The sequence below is a fragment of the Eurosta solidaginis genome, chromosome 4 (assembly GCF_040869045.1).
Source record: "Eurosta solidaginis isolate ZX-2024a chromosome 4, ASM4086904v1, whole genome shotgun sequence".
Classification (NCBI taxonomy): Eukaryota; Metazoa; Arthropoda; class Insecta; order Diptera; family Tephritidae; genus Eurosta; species Eurosta solidaginis.
In genome coordinates, this window is record NC_090322.1 from 21,774,463 (window position 1) to 21,796,993 (window position 22,531).

General features: G+C 39.1%; 1 protein-coding gene across 4 annotated transcripts in view; it reads right to left on the reverse strand.

Moving 5' to 3' along the window:
* Positions 1-22,531, reverse strand: part of LOC137249247 (zinc finger protein 345-like) — a 70,957-nt gene that overhangs the window by 15,220 nt on the left and 33,206 nt on the right. For 2 of the 4 annotated variants that reach the window (XM_067780566.1, XM_067780567.1), the window contains 2 exons: positions 4,789-4,989; positions 3,887-4,733 (listed from right to left, as the gene is read on the reverse strand). In XM_067780566.1, coding sequence (XP_067636667.1) covers positions 4,406-4,733; positions 4,789-4,989 — 529 coding nt within the window. In that variant the 3' untranslated portion in view covers positions 3,887-4,405. Of the gene's footprint in view, positions 1-1,768; positions 1,844-3,886; positions 4,734-4,788; positions 4,990-22,531 lie in introns of those variants that run through there. The other 2 variants (XR_010952302.1, XR_010952301.1) reach the window with 2 other exon arrangements.

The following is a 22,531-nucleotide window of genomic DNA, read 5'->3' on the forward strand; positions in this document are numbered from 1 at the left end:
AATGACCCCGATGGATCCGGCAAACCATCAAAAAATGATGCCGGAAGGGTCCCAAAATGATCCCGAAATAATACAGAAAGTCACGAAATGACCCCGAGGGGATCCACGACGTATCGTGAAAACCATACAGAAATGATTCCAGAAGGGTCCCAAAATGATCCCGAAATAGTCCGGAAATGACCTCGATTGGATCCCGTACGGATCCAGAAATGATCCCGGAAGGATCCCAAAACTATCCCGAAAAAGTAACAAAAAAATCCCGAGATGACTCCTACGGCATCCTAGGGCCCCCAAATGATCCCAAATTGGTCCCGAAATGGCCCCGATGGATCCGGAAAACCATCAAAAGATGATGCCGGAAGGGTCCCCAAATGATCCCGAAATAATACAGAAAAAGTCATGAAATGACCCCTAAAGGGTCCCCAAATGATCCTGAAATAGTCTCGAAAAAGTCCCGATGGGTTCCCGTACAGATCCCGAAATCCATCCAGAAATGATCCCGAAATAGTCCCGAAATGACCCTGACGGGATCTCGAACGGATCCCTAAACGACCCTGACGTGATGCCTAACAGACCCGAAATCCATCCAGAAATGATCTTGGAAGGGTCCCAAAATGATCCCGAAATAATCTCGGACCATCCAGAAATAATCCGAGAAGGATCTCGATATGACCCTGATGGGATTACAAATAAGGTGAAGCTAATTATAAAAGCACGTTAATAAGGCAGCAGGCGCGTTGAAGCGAATAAAGAGTTAGAAACAAACATACAGATAAAGCTAATAAAAGCGTGCTAATTAGAACAATTGAAGGAGGGAGGAAGGCGGGAGGAGACGGAGAGCACCACCGATCATTTTTCTAAAATTGTTTAGATCTCGATCTGTATGAGCCACATATCAAAAATTATTGATTTAGGAGAAAATTTACATTGAGTATAACAATTTATAGATTTTGCACCAGAGGGGGAGAGGAGGGGGAGGGATGGAGGGTGTCACTGCTCACGTTGTAAGCCCTAGACTTATTTGACCCATTGTGTTTTTAATATTGGTGAAGACCAGTATACGTAAAGTTATAATGTGTAAAAATTATTAAAAAGTAATTGTTCGAAGGGGTTGTGGGACCCCACCCCCTTTCCATGTTCGAAAAAAAATTTCGCCAGTAGACTATTGTCTGTGTCCCAAATTTCATCAAAATACGTGAAGCCGTTCTGGCGTGATTCAGTCACAAAGGCGAAAAAATACAATAATTAAATTATAACTGTTCCTAGGGGGCGGGTATGAAATCTATTTTATAATGGCAAAAATGTTGGTGATTGACATGTCGCGAATACGGAAAACATTCACGTGATCATTCCAATCCCTTGGAACTACCTAGCACCAATTAAGAAATTGCTTAAGTGACAAATGATGAGCTTCAAATGAAGTTATTTTGCAGATTTGAATGGAAGCATTTTGCTCCTTACTTACAAAATTAAGGACCATTTCCACAAACGCTTTCGAGGGAAGGCTGTACCCCTATTTTAAAATTATGCGCCACACTCAGATTCCTTGATGATGGCAGCTATCAAAAATGCTGTGGAAATGATTTTGGTGTTGGACTGGTTTTAGATATTATTGAGGAGCATATTTGTGCGAAGTGGATTAAAACCCAAATAGCAAAAATTGTATTTTACTCTATAACAGGATTCCCAGGAGTAGTGATTAGTATTCATGGGACTCACGTTCGCATAATTTCACCTATTTTGGCTGCATCCGAACTGCGGCCAGCCTCGTCCAACTCCGGAATGTCGCTCCATAAAGTCAAAAATTTTTTCAATGTAATCCTTCATTTAAACGTGGTTTTTTCTATAAATGTGTACAAAATTGTTGATTATTGTTTGATTAAAAGAGGTTTAACTACCGGCTTCTATTTTTTTTTTTTTTGGTAACGTTTTATGAGCCCGTGTACCATCTAACTCTTATCAAAGGTGGTATCGAAAGACGCGTTTCGATCTCCGTTTTTGGGATTCGAAAGCGGAAATTAAAAATTTTATTTCTGTCGAAAAACATTTACATAAACCCACAAAATGGCCGGAGAGGCTCCGAAATATGAGGCCCGATCCACAGTTTTTTTTGCACAGAAAATGTTTCTGCGTTAGCGGCCTTTGGCCGCGATTTGTAAAAATAACCCTGGGTGGGTCCAAAGCCTTTCTGCATTAGTGTGTACAAAAAATCTGGCAAAATACAACAACCACATGAAATTAGATTTTATAGGAAATAAAATTGTTAATTTTTGTTTTCGGATTCTTAAATCGGAGGTCGAAACGTGCCTTTTGATACCAACTTTTGAAAATTTTTGTTAAAAATTAGGTGCTGAACCGTCTTGTAAAACGTTACATTTTTCCAAAACAACTGCAAAATTGTATGAGACAACTGCTAGTAATCAGTTGTAAGATTTTGACGTCTTTGACAACTACACCAACACAAGGTTGTAAACGGTAATGCCACAAAAAGTTGTTGGACGGGACAACTCAACCGACATTTTTTTTGACAGGTTGAGTTGTAATCTGTAATACCAAATTGCGAAATTTCAACCCAACCAGAGTTGAGTTGTAAACGGTAATCGGAGCAATCAATAATATCCCACTCAGCATTTGGGTGAATTAATTTTGAATTTCCCTACATATCAATACAATTTGATTACTCTTTCTGACTAAATAATGAATTATCATACAATTGAGCAAAAGAAATAATCAAATATGAATACTTTTGATGATCAAAAACTGAAAATCTTTTTTCGATTACTTTTTGGAATCATTTTTGAAGTCCTTTGATGATTCAATTTTAATATTTCATAAAAATCAACAAAAAGAATAATCAAATACGCTTACCTTTCGATGAACAAAAACTTAATATAGTTTTTCAATCACATTTTGGAATCATATTTGAATCAAATGTGTTTACTTTAGATGATCAAAAATTTATAATCATTTTTAATTCAGCTTTCTGAATCTTTTACGAATATATTTGTTGACTGAATAATGAATTTTATACTTGTTAAAATTTTACTTTTCATTAAATATCTTATTTTTTTCACATACATACCTACACATATGTATTTTCTCAATCATGAAGCTAAGAAAAATGTATAAACATTTTATTATTTATACAAAAGATATTCTTCAAGACAAAAAATGATGCAAATGCTGCTCGTGACGGAAGATTTCCTCAATCATTTCTCCACCTTCGGCTTCCCAGAAAATACATAATGGTTGGACAATGCAAAGGTTGTGAGCTATTTGAACCCCAGGTAAGTGAAGCTATCTTGACATACCTGGATACGGCTTCAACATCACGTATCGTATCCGCTGATGTTCGAATAGCCTGTGGTTCGAATAGCTCACTTCCGCATGCTTTCCTCCCCTGATGAAATAAAATTATTATTTAGTATATTATTTTGAATGAGATATGAGGAATAAATGCGTGATAATCGCATTCAAAAATGATTCAAAAATCTCAAACAAAACGATTGAAATATGTTCACGAATATGATCAGAAAATTACTGCGAAAAGCAGTCAAATATTGCTCTAAAACAATTCAAGCTCAATTTTACAATGATATCAAATATGAATAAAAAGCGTTTTGAAATAGGAATCATAAATGATTATTCAAGAATAATCACATTTAAGGTACATTTTTCCCACGACGATACATTAATTTTCGTACAGAAAATGCTTTTAAATTTGAACGTTTTTCATCATCTGGGGTATGATATTTAAATATTTTTTGATCAAACTTTTCAAAAAATGCTGGGTGGGATATATTAGATTAGATTAAATGTATATTAGGGTGGTACTTATCAATCAAATAAATAATTTTGAACTTATATACGACAGGCATTTTTTGAGTTCAATAGGCGCTTTATTGTAAAAAAATCTACTAATTAGTTCAATAGCTCTCTGTGTGAAATTGGTATACAAATTCTATATATCGTCGAAAACGCGGTAAAAGCTGCTAACTCCACTTTTCATTCGTTAGAAATCACAAAATATAACACCTGCTAGCTCCAAAAAAAATTTTGAAATGCTGCTAACTTCATGTTCAATACAATTAAAAATTCAGAAGGTTGAGCGATGTTTTCATTCAAATCAGGGTTTTCCACTACTACTATCTACTGTAAAATTGTTTATGGATGAAGTTAGCAGCTTTTACCGTGGCGTCGACGATATAAGAAAATATTGAAATTGGAACAATGTTTAATAAATAATAAAATTTCTTTATATCCATTTCCTTTGCCCTATAAAATTTTATTGTACTTTTAACTTTACCGCTACATGCATTCCCATATCCAAAACCATGATATGCAGCGCTGACTGACTACCATCTTATGTTGCGATCGTAAATTCTGCGAATATAGTGTAAAACCCTCACTCCACTTTCGACGGTTCTTGGATTTTTTTTTTAGACAGTTTTCGTATTAATTTAGCCTCTTCTTCCATTAAGTCTTTCATATTTCGTTTACGCGTCGCTGCATCTTCGTTTTTATGGGTAGTTAAGTGTAAACGTAGCTTCGAAGCTAAAGGAAAAGCTAACGGGCAAAACTGACATCTATAAACATTTTGACCCAGATGTGTACGTAAGTGCGCCATCATTACACAACGTCTAGCAAAGGCGCGATCGCAATATTTGCATTGAAATGGCCTTTCGCCGGTATGAGTACGCATATGACGACGTAGATGCTGAGTTTGTCTAAAGCTATTTGAATAGATTTAGAAACAGACTTAAAGTTGAAGTTTTTATGATAGCTTACCGCATTTCACATACGCCACATTTATGCGGCTTTTCACCGCTATGAATGAACTTATGTATTACTAAAGCCTTTTCAGACATAATTTTACCACAAACATCACATTGTTGTCCTTTATGAAGTGATTTGTGCCTGCTCAGAGTAGTGCTTGAGCCATATATTAGAGGACAATGAGGACACTTGTAAAGTTTTTCTTCGCCGTGACTGAAAAGATGCCGTATTTAACATTTTTTAAATATATGAAAATTTCAAAAATTGTCAACCAATGGGAGGTTCCATGAGAAAGTAAACCTTGGTAAGGAAATAATTTTTCTTATAAAGCTGGCCACTGCGTGGATACAAATGTTGTTAAAACCCCCAATCACGTCAAAAAGTTCTTTAAATCTATTTTCAATACCTTTTTTACTCCTAGAGTAAAGTGCTGATTTAACAATTTCAATACCTGTACCTAACGAAATTTTTCCATAAAATAACTCAAGCCAAATTAAAAGAAGGTATATTTGTTGGTCCGCAAATTAGAAAGTTGCTGAAAGACGAAAATTTTGCGAATCATTTGTCATCAGTAGAAGCAGCGGCTTGGGACAGCTTTAAGCAAGTCTTTAGTGGATTTCTTGGCAACAACAAAGATCCCAACTATAGAGAGATGGTCAAAGCCTTGTTGAAAAACTATAGTGCTATGAAATGCAACATGTCCCTCAAAATGCATTCACATTTGGATATTTTTCCCGCAAACCTAGGTGCTGAAAGTGATGAACAGGGTGAAAGGTTTCACCAAGACCTCATGATTTTTGAAAAGCGTTGCCAAGGCTTTTGGAATGAAGAAATGGTGGGAGATTATTGGTGGACAATAATACGGTAGCCAAACCCAAAAAATTATAAACGGGTAGTTAAAAGTACCCACGTCCCTCACTATTGACCACGGTAAAATCGCTCAATTTGACTTTTTTTTTTGATGTAGATATGTATGTATTTAATGTTTGTAAAAAATAACAAATTTTTTACTGAATTGCTGATTTATACTCATATTAATCAATTGAATACAGTTTAACGTGCAAACATATGTTATGTTAATAATAATGAGCTCAAAGGCCGTGGTTAAATAAAACACAATGTTTAAAATTTCATTGGTTTTTTTTTAATTTGTCAATATTTCGGCTTCAGTCGATCAAGAATAACTACAAGTTCCTGAAGATGGCCTCAGACTGAAGCCGAAATATTGACAAATTAAAAAAACCAATGAAATTTTAAACATTGTGTTTTATTTAACCACGGCCTTTAAGCTCATTATTATTAACATAACATATGTTTGCACGTTAAACTGTATTCAATTTATTAATATGAGTATAAATCAGCAATTCAGTAAAAAATTTGTTATTTTTTACAAACATTAAATACATATGTCGGAGTTACCTCGACGTTTTCATTTGATTCCGCTTCGCTGCCAAGATTATGTTCGGAAGGCATCATGATTAATATTTGTTTTATGAAGCGTAATGAGTCCCCGAACGATGTGTCGGTATTGTTGCCAATAAAAAAACTAACTCTTCAAAAATCTCAATCGTGTATTTAAACTAACTCCACATATCTGAATCATATATTTTCATCATATACTCTTTGCACTTTCAACAAGTGCTTTTCATCATAAAACTCTCTTTGACACGTCACTCAGGGCTACATTCGATAGAGCAGTATTACTCTACCTTGCTTCTACCAAAATAATATCTCAGTAAAAAAAGGAAAGATCACATGTGCCTTTCACCGCATACTATGTTACAAATTTAATTCAATGATGCAATACCAAATATGCAAAGTAGATTCTAACACAGTAGTTGAATGTACCAACACGGCCTTCCTGACTATCACACGCCCTCGGGTGTATTTAACATAAGCAAAACCAAGATTAGGTTGAACTGGCCGGTCCATGAGGACCTCACATGGAATGAATGAGTCCGTAGTAAAAAACAAGATTACTTATTGTTTTTGTTTTTTTTTTATGTTCAGGGATCCATTTCTAGTAACATGTTGATAGGCAAAATCATTGATGAAAATTAAAAAACAATTGCTTAGGACAACAGCTCCCACAAGTTCCTCAATATTTTTTCACACGTAAGGCTCTTGTTACCATATATAACAATAAAACGGTCCACACGACCACCACACAGACCCCGCCACAACTTTAAATACCCCACACGCCATGGTCAAACAATATGTTTGCACTTGTGCTTGCATAAAATGACTGTGGTGCGGTCTACAGCTTTAAGCCTGATCGACGTCCTTTTCAACGTCTTCAATGTTCTCATCTTCTTTTTCGCTAACTGCATCATCTATATCCAACTCTGTGGGAACTTTTCTTTCTGGCAGTTTTCTGAAATTCTCACGTGAGTATTAATACTTTCGTTTACTTGTTAATGATTTCAACATATACCTGTTGTGGTATTTAATATATAAATCACTATTTAATAATAAGCACTATCTATTTTTATAAAATATTTTTATTTAACCGCTCCTAAAAGTATGTTACAAAACGTTTTTAAATATTTCAACCGAATGAAAATTTTTGAAAGACAATATTTTACAATTGAAAAATAAAAATCAACAAGAACAAAAAAATTCAATTTATTTAAAGTAGGTACATTTAAAGTTGAATATAAATATAACCCTACAATACTCCCCCTTCCGGAGATTTAATGTTAAATAAATTAAAAGTAACTTTCTTTTTTGTTTTTGTGTTAGGTATCTGTATTTTATCAATCATTGCTGGTTTTAAACGATCAATAGGAATAGATTTAATTTCATTGTTTATTTCAATTTTAAAGTTTTTAATATCTTTTTCAATAACTCTATAAGGACCTTCATACGGATGTTGCAAGGAATGTTTGTTTATTACACGTACAAAAACAAAATGACAATCTTTTAAATCTTTTGGAACAAAAATACCACTAGAATTTTGATGATGTTCCAAATTTGATTTAAAATTTTTAAAATGTTCACGCAAACTACTTAAAACATCCGTTGAAGTTATATTCTCTGTAGTTGAAACAAATAATTCACCAGGTAATCTTAAATTTTGTCCATAAACCATTTCAGCCGGTGTTGCTGAAATATCTTCTTTAAAAATCGATCGCAAACCCATAAGTACTATTGGTAACTCTTCATACCAATCTCTGGATCCATTCCTAGCCATTATTGAAGATTTAAGCTGTCTATGAAAACGTTCTATCATTCCATTAGCTTGGGGATGATAAGGAGAAGTTGTTATTTGATGACTTCCAAGAAGTTTCGTTAATTCTGAAAACAAGTTTGAAGTAAATTGAGACCCCTGATCTGTTGTTATTTCTAATGGAACTCCAAAACGTGAAATATATTCTTTAAAAAATTTATTTACAACCGTAACTGCAGAAATATCTCTTAGTGCGAATGCCTCTGGCCAACGTGTAAATCTATCAATTATAGTTAATATGTAACGATATCCTTTTGAAACAGGTAAGGGTCCAACAATATCTAAGTGAATGTGTTCAAATCTAGATTTTGGAATTGGAATTTTCATAACTGGAGATTTTGTATGACGATGTACTTTCGATTTTTGACAACTTATACATTCTTTAGACCAAGTATTAATATCTTTATTCATTTTAGGCCAAAAATATTTCTTAACTATCAAACGACGTGTAGCTCTACTACCAGGATGTGAAATCCCATGTAACATATCAAATATTATTTTTCTTAAATTGTTTGGAATGAAAGGCCTAGGATTTTCTCCTGACACTTCGCACCATATATTAAAGTTAAGAACAGGAATTTTTATTAGCTTCAAATTTAAAAATGTTTGCTCTGAGGTAAGTTTGCTTAATTCACTGTCTTGTTGTTGTTCACTTTGTAAAATTTTTAAATTAATGTCCGAATTATTAATCGCTTCTACTTCAAACGCACGAGATAATGTATCAGCTACAACATTTTCTTGTCCTTTAATATACCTAATGTCATTCGTAAACTGAGCAATGAATTCCATATGTCTAGTCTGTCTTGGACTGCGTTCTGTTTTTGAATTTAAAGCAAGTACAAGAGGCTTGTGATCTGTGAAAACTGTAAATTCACGTCCTTCTAGAAGGTAACGAAAATGTTTAATGTTCAAATAAATAGCTAATAGTTCCCTATCAAATGCACTATATTTAATTTCGGATGGAGACAATTTCTTTGAAAAGAATGCAAGTGGTTCTGACTTATTATTAAACGTTTGATGTATGACACCACCTATTGCCGTATTGGATGCATCTACATTTAAAGAAAGTTTTGCATCTTTGTTAAAATGATTTAACAATATCGCAGATGCAAACTTTTCTTTAATGCATTCGAAAGCTTTATTAGATGTATCGTCCCAAATTAAAATCTTGTCTCGCTTCTTATTTGTTCTATTAATTAAATCATAGATAACTGTCGTAAACTCTGCTAATTTTGGTATATATCGATGGTAATAATTAACCATACCAATAAATTTTTGTGCCTGCTTAATAGATTTTGGACGATCAAAATTTCGAATGGCTAACACTTTTTCTTCTGAGGGTCTAATTCCCGTTTCAGAAATATTATGTCCTAAAAAGTCAACATTTGTTACGCCAAAAGTACATTTACTTGGTTTTATATTTAAACCGTACTCCGTTAGGCGCTGAAATAGTACGCGAAGATCTTTGAAATGTTGTTCCTCATTTTCGCTTGCCACTAAGAGATCATCAATATAGTATGTAAAAACAAAGTCTAAATCATTAACTACTTCATTAATAAATCGTTGAAAAGTTTGCGCGGAGTTCCTAAGCCCGAAAGGCATTCGTACAAATTCAAACATGCCAAAAGGCGTAGTGATTGCAGTTTTATAGATATCCTCTTCTGCCATTGGAATTTGGTGATAAGCTCTTACCAAATCTAATTTTGAAAATATTTTGTTATTTCTTAAATTCATGTTGAAGTCATGAACATGGGGCAAAGGATAACGATCAGGAACTGTTACGACATTTAATCTTCTAAAATCTCCACAAGGACGCCAGTCATTTAACTCCTTCTTGGGTACAAGATGTAAAGGAGATGCTACTGCTGAATTAGAAGGTCTACATATCCCTGTCTTTACTAAAAAATCGAATTCAGTTTTAGCTACTTTGAATTTAATGGGGTCTAAACGTCTTGGTTTAGAAAATGGCAAATTTCCTTCAGTGACAAATCTGTGAACTGTTGTATGTCTAACTGGTTGTGAATAATCTGGTTCAGAAAATAAAGAAGGAAATTCTTTTAGTAACTTTGTAAATTTGTTATCAACAGCGAAAACTTTTGGTATCGAAACATTACAAACACATGAAATTGTGTTAACTGAAAGACTTGTCATCGTATCTAATAAGCATTTGCGTTTAACATCAACTAAGAGACCATATTTACACAAAAAATCAGCACCGATAATTGGTTTAGCTATATCCGCTATTAAAAACGTGAACGGAAATTCGCGACGCAGTCCTAAATTAATATTTAAAAGTTTTTTACCGTATGTCGAAATCGTTGAACCGTTAGCTGCAGTTAAAATAATATCTGATGAATTTTTCGAACTTGAAGATTTTGAAACCGGAAGCACTGAAATTTCTGCTCCACTATCTATTAAAAAATTAAGTTTGTTTGTTTTATCAAAAATAAATAAGCGACATGTAAAGGTGTCTAAATGTCCGTTGTTTGTCGCCGTAACAACGGATAACTTTAGTTTGACGAACTATTATTTTTAAAAGCGCATGGTTGTTCGCACTTCAAAGCCTGATTACCAAACTTATAATGATACCTACAGAGCCAATTTGGGTTGTCACGAGACTTTGATCGATATCTAGAAGGACTTCTAAAACGATTCCTACTAAAAGATCGGGACCTTGAATAATTTTGACTCATCTGATTTTTAATTTCACTGATCTCTAATGACAATTTTTCAAAATTTTTGCACATCATGTTAGTTGTTTGAACCAAATTTGAAATAATTGCATTTTCGCTTTTAGAATTTGGAAAATTACTAACTGAGGCTATTTCATTTTTATTATAAACTTCCCAAATATTATCGGCTAATTTAACTAATTCACTTATTTCATTCAAATTCGAACTAGTAAGAATAATACTTAAATTTTTGGGCAACTTCCTTATCCAAAGCTTTTTAAGAATTTCTTTGCTAAAATTGTTTCCAGAGAGTAGCACTAGAGACCGATAAAACTCAGAAGGTTTACGATCTCCCATTTCTGAATCGGATAACACTCGATCTAATTTGGCATTCTCACTTAATGAGTGCCGTTCAATTAAAATTTTCTTTAATGCAGAAAATTTGTCATTTTCAGGAGGATTTTGAATAAAATCAAGAATTGTCATAATTACATCCTGTGGAAGTGCAGTTATGACATATTCATATTTTGTCCCTTCCTGAGTAATGTTCTTTCGACTAAATTGCATTTCAGCATGGATGAACCATGCTTCAGGGCAATTAGTCCAAAATTGGGGAAGTTTTACCGATGTAGCAAAAATTTCATTATTTTGATTCACATATGGATTTGGTAAATCATTTTGATAATTTTCATTATCCAAATCAATAAGTGAATCGTTTACTTGATTTCGTGGTGTAGATGTACGTATATTATTTGATGGTGAATGAAACATTGTTAATAGAAATAACTACAAAAATTATATTATAGGAAGAAATAAAAATGTCCGGAAAGGAGCGTTTACAAAACCCAAATTATTAATATATTTTGATACATATACAGATACATATAAATAATATTAATACTAGATACAGCTCACCAAATATTTGTCGTAATGGTTTTAAAATTGATTGATGAATTTAGACAATGTATTGTGCAATGGCTTTAAAATTGATTGATGAAATTGGACAATGTATTGTGCAATGGCTTTAAAATTGATTGATGAAATTAGACAATGTATTGTGCAATGGCTTTAATTGTTTTGTATTTGTAGCTTTCGTTGTTGTTGCTCTTGCAATATTTGATTGAAAGGCTGATGTTAATGATGCAGCGGTAACGTCTGAAATAATGACAATCCAAAAATACAACGAAGACGACGTCGTGCAGTTGAAAATAAACTAATTTTATAGAAGTGAATCTAGTTTTTGGACCACCACGTCTACGTCAAATACGCGTTAGAGAGGGCTCTTGTGATGTTCACGATATATTTGGTATATATTTTCAACTTGTTTTTAAGATAATTCTTCGAGTAGTGAGGACACTTCACACTAGTTTAAAGGTACGAATTACAAAACTTTTAGCGAGTTAGAGCTGGACGTTGCAAGATGTTACGCACTTTATTTGAAAGTGAATTTAAATAAATCTCTTCGCTGGTCTTTTGTAAATCAATTAAAGTTTGTTCAAGTGCACCACCTTTAACAATTTGTTTAAGAATTTGCTGATAAAAACGTAATAAGTTGGATATAGTAAATAGAACTATGGTATCGTTTTCGGAAGTTAATATGGTTTCCACTCGCACAATATATAACTAGGAAGAGAATAAATCGATTTTTGCTGAACATCAACTGGTGGCGTTATTATTTCATACAGCATACAAGAATTAAAATTTGATTCGTTGTTTTTGAAGGACGGCTTTATGTTTGGCTGGCTAGATCGCCAATGTGGTATTTAATATATAAATCACTATTTAATAATAAGCACTATCTATTTTTATAAAATACTAGCCTTTACCCGCGGCCCCGTCCGCAAGGAGAAAATTAAATATATGGGCTATTCACGTTAGCCTGCTTATGAAATTATCTGTTTAAAAAATGTTTGCTGTATAATGCATTTTATTTTTGTAATTGAGTAAAAAAAAAAAGAACTAAATGAGCTGATAACCTGATAGGATCCCAAAATTATCCAGAAAAATTCCCGAAATGACCCCGACGGGATCCCGGACGGACCCCGAAAACCATCTAGACATGATGCCGGAAGATACCTCAAATGATCCAGGTCGAGAAAAAGTCCCAAAATAACCCTGACGGGATCCCGGACGGATCCTGAAAACCATCAAGAATGATGCCCAAAGGGTCCCTAAATGATCCCGAAACAATCCCGAAATGACCCGACGGGATCCCGAAAAACATCCAGATATGATGCCGGACGGGTCCCCAAATGATCCCGTATTAGTCGAGAAAAAGTCTCAAAATGACCCTGATGCGAACCCGGACGGATCCCAAAACCATCCAGAAATGAAGCCGAAAGGGTCCCGAAATGATCCCGTATTAGTCGATAAAAGGTCCCGAAATGACCCCGACGGGATCCCGGACGGATCCAGAAAAACCATCCAGAAATGATGCCGGAAGGCACCCCAAATGATCCCGAAATAGTCCCGAAATGACCCGACGGGATCCCGGACGGATCCCGAAAACCATCCAGATATGATGCCGAAAGGGTCCCCAAATGATCCCGTATTAGTCGAGAAAAAGTCCCGAAATGACGAAGACGGGATCCTGGACGGATCCCGAAAACCATCTAACAATGATGCCGGAAGGTACCCTAAATGATCCGGTATTAGTCGAGAAAAAGTCCCGAAATGACCCCAACGGGATCCCGGACGGATCCAGAAAAACATCTAGAAATGATGCCGGAAGGTACCCCAAATGATCCCGGATATAGTCCCGAAATGACCCTGACGGGATACCGGACGGAACCCGAAAACCATCCAGAAATTATGCCATAAGGGCCCCCAAATGATCCCGTATTAGTCGCAAAAAAGTCCAGAAATGACCCCGACGGGATCCCGGACGGATCCCGAAAATCATCTAGAAATGATGCCGGAAGGTATCTCAAATGATCCCGTATTAGTCGAGAAAAAGTCTCAAAATGACCCTGCCGGGATCCCGAAAACCATCCAGAAATGATGTCGGAAGGTACCCCAAATGATCCAGTATTATTCGAGAAAAAGTCCCAAAATGACCCTGGCGGGATCCCGGCGGATCCCGAAAACCATCCAGAAATGATGCCGAAATAGTCCCAAAATGACCCCGACGGGATCCCGAAAAACATCCAGAAATGATGACGGAAGGCACCCCAAATGATCTCGAAAAACCCTGAAAAGACCCCGACGGGATTCCGGACGTATCCCGAAAACCATGCGGAAATGATGCCGGAAGGGACCCCAAATTATCCCGAAAAAGTCCCGAAATGACCCCGGCGGGATCCCGGACGGATCCAGAAATGATCCCGGAAGGGTCTCGATATAACCCTAACGGGATTACAAATAAGGCGAATCTAATTTTAGAACCATTTTAATAAGGCAGCAGGCGCGTTGGAGCGAATGAAGAGTTACAAAGAAACATACAGGTAAAGCTAATAAAAGCGTGCTAACAAAAACAATTGATGGAGGGCGGATGGCGTGAGGAGAAGTACCGCTGCTCGTTTTTCCAAAATTGTTTAGATCTCGATCTGTATGTGCCAGATACCAAAAACTACTGATATAGGAGAAAATTTATATTGAGTTATAACAATTTATAGATTTTACACCAGAGGGGTGCCGGAAGGGTCCCCAAATGATCCCGTATTAGTCGAGAAAGTCTCAAAATGACCCTGATGGGATCCCGGACGGAACCCGAAAACCATCCAGAAATGGTGCCGAAAGGGTCCCCAAATGATCCCGTATTAGTCGAGAAAAAGTCCCGAAATGAACCCGACGGGATCCCGAAAACCATCTAGAAATGATGGCGGAAGGCACCCCAAATGATCCCGAAATAGTCCCGAAAACCAGTCAGATATGATGCCGAAAGGGTCCCCAAATGATCGCGTATTAGTCGAGAAAAAGTCCCGAAATGACCAAGACGAGATCCCGGACGGATCCCGAAACCCGTCTAGCAATGTTTCCGGAAGGTACCCCAAATGATCCCATATTAGTCGAGAAAAAGTCCCGAAATGACTCCGACGGGATCCCGGACGGATCCCGAAAACCATCTAGAATTGATGCCGGAAGACACCCCAAATGATCCCGAAATGACCTTGAGGGGATCCTGGACGGATCCTGAAAACCATCCAGAAATGATGCCGAAAGGGTCCCCAAATGATCCCGTATTAGTCGAGAAAAAGTTCCGAAATGACCCCGACGGGATCCCGGACGGATCACGACAACCATCCAGAAATGATGCCGGAAGGGTCCCCAAATGATCGCGAAATAGTCCCGAAATGATTCCGGAATAGTCCCGAAAATGTCCCAAAATAACCCCCACGGGATCCCGGAAGGATCCCGAAAACTATACAGAAATGATCCCGGAAGGGTCCCAAAATGATCCCGAAATAGTCCCGAAAAAGTCCCGAAATTACCCCGGCGGGATCCCGGACCGATCCCGAAAACCATCCAGAAATGATCCCGGAAGGTCTCGATATGTCCCTTACGGGATTACAAATAAGGTGAAGCTAATTATAAAACCACGTTAATATGGCAGCAGGCGCATTGGAGCAAATGAAAAGTTACATAGAAACATACAGGTAAAGCTAATAAAAGCGTGCTAATAAAAACAATTGAAGGAGGGCGGATGGCGGGAGTAGAAGGAGAGGACCACTGATCGTTCCTCCAAAATTGTCTAGATCTCGATCTGTATGTGCCAGATACCAAAAACTATTGATTTAGGAGAAAAGTTATATTGAGTTATAACAATTTTTAGATTTTACACCAGAGGGGGAGATAAAGGGGGGACGGGCGGAGGGTGTCACTGCTTACTTTGTAAGTCCTCGACTTATTTGACCCCTTGTGTCTGTGATATTGGTGAAGGCCAGTATACGTAAAGTTATAATGTGAAAAAATTATTAAAAAGTAATTGCTCGAAGGGGTCGTGGAACCCCCACCCCTCTTTCCATGTTCGAAAAAAATTTCGCTAGTAGACTATTGTCTGTGTCCCAAATTTCATCAAAATCCGTGTAGCCATTCTGGCGTGATTCAGTCGCAAAGGCGAAAAATATAATAATTAAATTATAACTGTTCCTAGGGGGCGGGAACCCCGCCCCTTTTGAAAAATATATAGCTAGTAGATCCTTCTAGACTATTGGCTATATGTGTGCAAAATTTCATCCAAATCGGTCTAGCCGTTCTTGCGTGATTGAGTCACAAAGACAAACGTCTGGACAAACATCCAAACATCTAAACATCCAAACATCCAAACTTTGCCATTTATAATATACTAGCCTTTACCCGCGGCCCTGTCCGCAAGGAGACATTTAAATATATGGGCTATTCGCGTTAGCCTGCTTATCAAGATATCTGTTTAAAATTTTGTTTTCTGTCTAATGCATTTTATTTTTGTAATTGAGTAAAAAAAAGAACTAAATAAGCTGATAACCTGATAGGATCCCATTTGATCCCGAAATTATCCAGAAAAAGCTACGAAATGACCCCCACGCTATCGCGGATGGATCCCGAAAACCATCCAGAAATGCCCCGAAAGGGTCTCCAAAAGTTCCCGGAACAGTCCCAAAAAACCCGAAATGACAACGGGCCGATTCCAGACGTATCCAGAGAACAACACAGAAATGATCCCTGAAGGTGTTCCAAAATGATCCCGAAAAGGTTCCGAAATGACCCTGACGGGCTTCCGGGCGGATATCAAAAACCATCCAGAAAATATTCAGGAAGGGTCCCTAAATTATCCCGACATACTCCAGAAAAAGTTCCGAAATGGCTCCGAGGGGATCCACGACGGATCGCGAAAACCATACAGAAATGATTCCGGAAGGGTCCCAAAATGATCCCGAAATAGTCCGGAAATGACCCAGATGGGATCCCGCACAGATCCAGAAATGATCCCGGAAGGGTCCAAAAACTATCTAGGAAAAGTAACAAAAAATCCCGAAATGGCTCCTACGGCATCCCGGACGGATCCAAAAATGATCTCGGAAGGCTCCCGAAATGATCCCAAAATGGTCCCGAAATGACCCTGATGGATCCGGCAAACCATCAAGAAATTATGCCGGAAGGGTCCCCAAATGATCCCGAAATAAAACAGAAAAAGTCACGAAACGACCCCTAGAGGATCCCCAAATGATCCCGTATTAGCCCCGAAAAGGTCCCGAAATAACCCCGACGGGATCCCGGACAAATCCCGAAAACCATCAAGAAATCATGCCGGAAGGGATCCCAAATGATTCCGAAAAAGTCCCGCAATGATTCCGACGGGATCCTGAACGGATACCGAAAACCATCCAGAAGTGATACCGGAAAGGTCCTCAAATGATCACCTAATAGTACCGAAATGACCCTTAAGGGATCCTGGACGGATCCCGTAAACCATCCAGAAATGATCCGGATATAGTCCCGAAATGACCCTGACGGGATCTCGAACTCATCCCTAAATGACCCTGACGGGATCCCGGACAGATCCCGAAATCCATCCAGAAATGATCTTGGGAGGGTCCCAAAATGATCCCGAAATAGTCTCGGAAAAGTCCAGAAATTACCCTGACGGGATCCCGGACGAATCCTGAAGACCAATCTTAAATGTTGCCGAAAAAGTCCCGAAACGACCCTGATGGGACCCCGAAAGGATCCCGAAAAATATCCAGAAATGATGCCGGAAAGGTCCTCAAATGATCTCCTAATAGTTCCGAAAAGACCCTGACGGGATCCCGATCGGATCCCGACAACTATCCAGAAATGATGCCGAAAGGGTCCGCAAATGATCCCGTATTAGTCGAGAAAAAGTCACGAAAAGACCCCGACGGGATGCCGGACGAATCCCAAAAACCATCCAGAAATGATGCCGGAAGGGACCCCAAATGATCCCGAAAAATATCCAGAAATGATGCCGGAAAGGTCCTCAAATGATCTCCTAATAGTCCCAAAATGACCCTGACGGGATACCGAACGGATCCCGACAACTACCTAGAAATGATGCCAAAAGGGCCCGCAAATGATCGCGTATTAGTCGAGAAAAAGTCCCGAAATGACCCCGACGGGATGCCGGACGAATCCCAAAAACCATCCAGAAATGATGCCGGAAGGTCCCAAAATGATCCCGAAATAGTCTCCGAAAAGTCCAAAAATTACCCTGACGGGTTCCCGGACGAATCCTGAAAGCCATCCTTAAATGACCCCGAAAGCCATCCAGAAATGATGCCGGAAGGGATCCCAAATGATTCCGAAAAAGTCCCGCAACGATTCCGACGGGATCCTGAACGGATACCGAAAACCATCCAGAAGTGATGCCGGAAAGGTCCTCAAATGATGACCTAATAGTCCCAAAATGACCCTGACGGCATCCCGGACAGATCCCGAAATCCATCCAGAAATGATCTTGGGAAGGTCCCAAAATGATCCCGAAATAGTCTCGGAAAAGTCCAGAAATTACCATGACGGGTTCCCGGACGAATCCTGAAAGCCATCCTTAAATGATCCCGAAAAGGTCCCGAATTGACCCTGACGGGACCCCGAAAGGATCCCGAAAACTATCCAGAAATGATGTCGGAAAGGTCCTCAAATGATCTCCTAATAGTTCCGAAAAGACCCTGACGGGATACCGAACGGATCCCGACAACTACCTAGAAATGATGCCGAAAGGGCCCGCAAATGATCCCGTATTAGTCGAGAAAAAGTCCTGAAATGACCCCGACGTGATGCCGGACGAATCCCAAAAGCCATCCAGAAATGATGCCGGAAGGGACCCCAAATGATCCCGAAAAAGTTCCGCAATTATTAGGACGGGATCCTGAACGGATACCGAAAACCATCCAGAAGTGATGCCGGAAAGGTCTTCAAATCACACCTAATAGTCCCAAAATGACCCTGACGGCATCCCGGACAGGTCCCGAAATCCATCCAGAAATGATCTTGGGAAGGTCCCAAAATTATCCCGAAATAGTCTCGGAAAAGTCCAGAAATTACCCTGACGGATTCCCGGACGAATCCTGAAAGCCATCCTTAAATGATCCCGAAAAAGTCCCGAAATGACCCTGACGGGATCCCGAAAGGATTCCGAAAACTATCCAGAAATGATGCCGGAAAGGTCCTCAAATGATCCCCTAATAGTCCCGAAATGACCGTGACGGGATCCCGAACGGATCCCGACAACTATCCAGAAATGATGCCGAAAGGGTCCGCAAATGATCTCATATTAGTCGAGAAAAAGTCCCGAAAAGACCCCGACGGGATCCCGGACGAATCCCAAAAGCTATCCAGAGACGATGCCGGTAGGTATCCCAAATGATCCCGAAATAGTCCCGAAATGACCTCGTCGGCATCCCGGACGGATCCCGAAATTTATTCAGAAATGATGCCGGAAAGGTCCCCAAATGATCCCCTAATAGTACCGAAATTACCCTGATGGGATCCCGGACGGATCCCGAAAACCATCCAGAAATGATGCCGGAAGAGCCCCCTAATGATCCCGAAAAAGTCCCCAAATGACCCCGACGATATCCCGGACGGATCCCGAAAACCATCCAGAAATGATGCCGGAAGAGCCCCCAAATGATCCCGAAAAAGTCCCCAAATGACCCCGACGTGATCCCGCACGGATCCCGAAAACCATCCAGAAATGATGCCGGAAGAGCCCCAAATGATCCCGAAAAAGTCCCCAAATGACCCCTACATACTCCAGAAAAGGTTCCGAAATGGCTCCGAAGGAATCAACGACGGATCGCGAAAACCATACAGAAATGATTCCAGAAGGATCCCAAAATGATCCCGAAATAGTCCGGAAATGACCCAGATGGGATCCCGCACAGATCCAGAAATGATCCCGGAAGGGTCCAAAAACTATCCCGGAAAAGTAACAAAAAATCCCGAAATGGCTCCTACGGCATCCCGGACGGATCCAGAAATGATCTCGGAAGGGTCCCCAAATGATCCCAAAATGGTCCCGAAATGACCCTGATGGATCCGGCAAACCATCAAGAAATTATGCCGGAAGGGTCCCCAAATGATCCCGAAATAAAACAGAAAAAGTCACGAAACGACCCCTAGAGGATCCCCAAATGATCCCGTATTAGCCCCGAAAAAGTCCCAAAATGACCCTGACGGGATCCCGAAGGATTCCGAAAACAATACAGAAATGATGCCGGAAAGGTCCTCAAATGATCCCCTAATAGTCCCGAAATGACCGTAACGGGATCCCGACAACTATCCAGAAATGATGCCGAAAGGGTCCGCAAATGATCCCGTATTAGTCGAAAAAAAGTCCCGAAAGGACCACGACGGGATCCCGGACGAATCCCAAAAACCATCCAGAAATGATGCCGGTAGGTATCCCAAATGATCCCGAAATAGTCCCGAAATGACCTCGTCGGCATCCCGGATGCCGAAAATTATCCAGAAATGATGCCGGAAAGGTTCCCAAATGATCCCCTAATAGTCCCGAAATTACCGTAATGGGATCCCGTACGGATACCGAAAACCATCCAGAAATGATGCCGAAAGGGTTCCCAAACGATCCCGTATTAGTCGCGAAAAAGTCCCGAAATGACCCCGACGGGATCCCGGACGGATCCCGAAAACCATCCAGAAATGATGCCGAAAGGGTTCCCAAATGATCCCGTATTAGCCGCGAAAAAGTCCCGAAATGACCCCGACGGGATCCCGGACGGATCCCGAAAACCATCCAGAAATGATGCCGGATGAGCCCCAAAATGATCCCGAAAAAGTCCCCAAATTACCCCGACGAGATCCCGGACGTATCCCGAAAACCATCCAGAAATGATGCCGGAAGAGCCCCCAAATGATCCCGAAAAAGTCCCCAAATGACCCCGACGATATCCCGGACGGATCCCGAAAACCATCCAGAAATGATGCCGGAAGAGCCCCCAAATGATCCCGAAAAAGTTCCCAAATGACCCCGACGAGATCCCGCACGGATCCCGAAAACCATCCAGAAATGATGCCGGAAGGGTCCCCAAATGATCGCGAAATAGTCCCGAAATGATTCCGGAATAGTCCCGAAAATGTTCCAAAATAACCCCGACGGGATCCCGGACGGATCCCGTAAACTATACAGAATGATCCCGGAAGGGTCTCGATATGACCCTTACGGGATGACAAATAAGGTGAAGCTAATTATAAAACCATGTTAATAAGGCAGCAGGCGCATTGGAGCGAATAAAAAGTTACATAGAAACATACAGGTAAAGCTAATAAAAGCGTGCTAATAAAAACAATTGATGGAGGGCGGATGGCGGGAGTAGAGGAGAGGACCACTGATCGTTCCTCCAAAATTGTCTAGATCTCGTTCTGTATGTACCAGATACCAAAAACTATTGATTTAGGAGAAAATTTAGATTGAGTTATAACAATTTATGGATTTTACACCAGAGGGGGAGATAAAGGGGGGCGGGCGGAGGGTGTCACTGCTTACTTTGTAAGCCCTCGACTTATTTGACCCCTTGAGTCTGTGATATTGGTGAAGGCCAGTATACGTAAAGTTATAATGTGTAAAAATTATGAAAAATAATTTCTCGATGGGGTCGTGAGACCCCCACCCCTCTTTCCATGTTCGAAAAAAATTTCGCTAGTAGACTACTGTCTGTGTCCCAAATTTCATCAAAATCCCTGTAGCCATTCTGGCGTGATTCAGTCGCAAAAACGAAAAAATATAATAATTAAATTATAACTGTTCCTAGGGGGCGGGGACCTCCCCCTTTTGAAAAATATATAGCTAGTAGATCCTTCTAGACTATTGGCTATATGTGTGCAAAATTTCATCCAAATCGGTCCAGCCGTCCTTGCGTGATTGAGTCACAAAGACAAACGTCTGGACAAACATCCAAACATCCAAACATCTTAACATCCAAACTTTGCCATTTATAATATACATATATTAGATATTAGATTTTTATTTAACCGCTCCTAAAAGTATGTTACAAAACGTTTTTAAATATTTCAACCGAATGAAAATTTTTGAAAGACAATATTTTACAATTGAAAAATAAAAATTAACAAGAACAAAAAAATTCAATTTATTTAAAGTAGGTACATTTAAAGTTGAATATAAATATAACCCTACACCTGTCACCGTCTAAAACCTCTATCACTAAAAATGGACCTCTGAACTTAGGATCTAACTTAGTCTGATGTCTTTCTTCATTTTTAAGTAAAACGTAATCGCCTACATTATGTTTAACAATTTTAGCTTTGCCTTCATCAAATCTGCAATTTACGTAACAAGCATTGCGTTGCATATTTTCCGATGCAAGCGATCTTACAAATGATATATCTACAGTATCTTCTTCATCAGTTCGGAACGAGGCCCCTTTCCCTATAAGTAATTCTAATGGACTGGCCTTAGTTACCCGATTAGCCGTGGAATTTAAAGCCAATTGTATTTCGTATAGTGCATCTTGCCAAGATCGATTACTAGTTTCAACAGCAGTTAGCAGATTCTTTAAGGTGCTCATAACACGCTCAACTTGACCATTAGCACGACTTACACCGGTAGCTATTAAATGTAATTCCATTTTTTTGCGAGGTACAAAAATCACGAAAATCTTTACTAGGGAAACATCTATTCTGTTTTAGAAAGAATGTCTATAAAAGTTTTAGCCGTTCAAACGCTTTCTCCTTAGTGGTCGCAACTACCATAATATCATCCATATCGACTATTACAAAAGAATGACCAATATCACCTAGAGCTGACATAACAGAACGCTGAAAACTGAAGGAGCATTTTTGAGACCGAAAGGCATAGTCAAAAATTCATACTGTCCCTCTGGTGTAACGAAATCTATACGTTCCACAGAATCGGGATGTACGGGAATTTCATAAAATC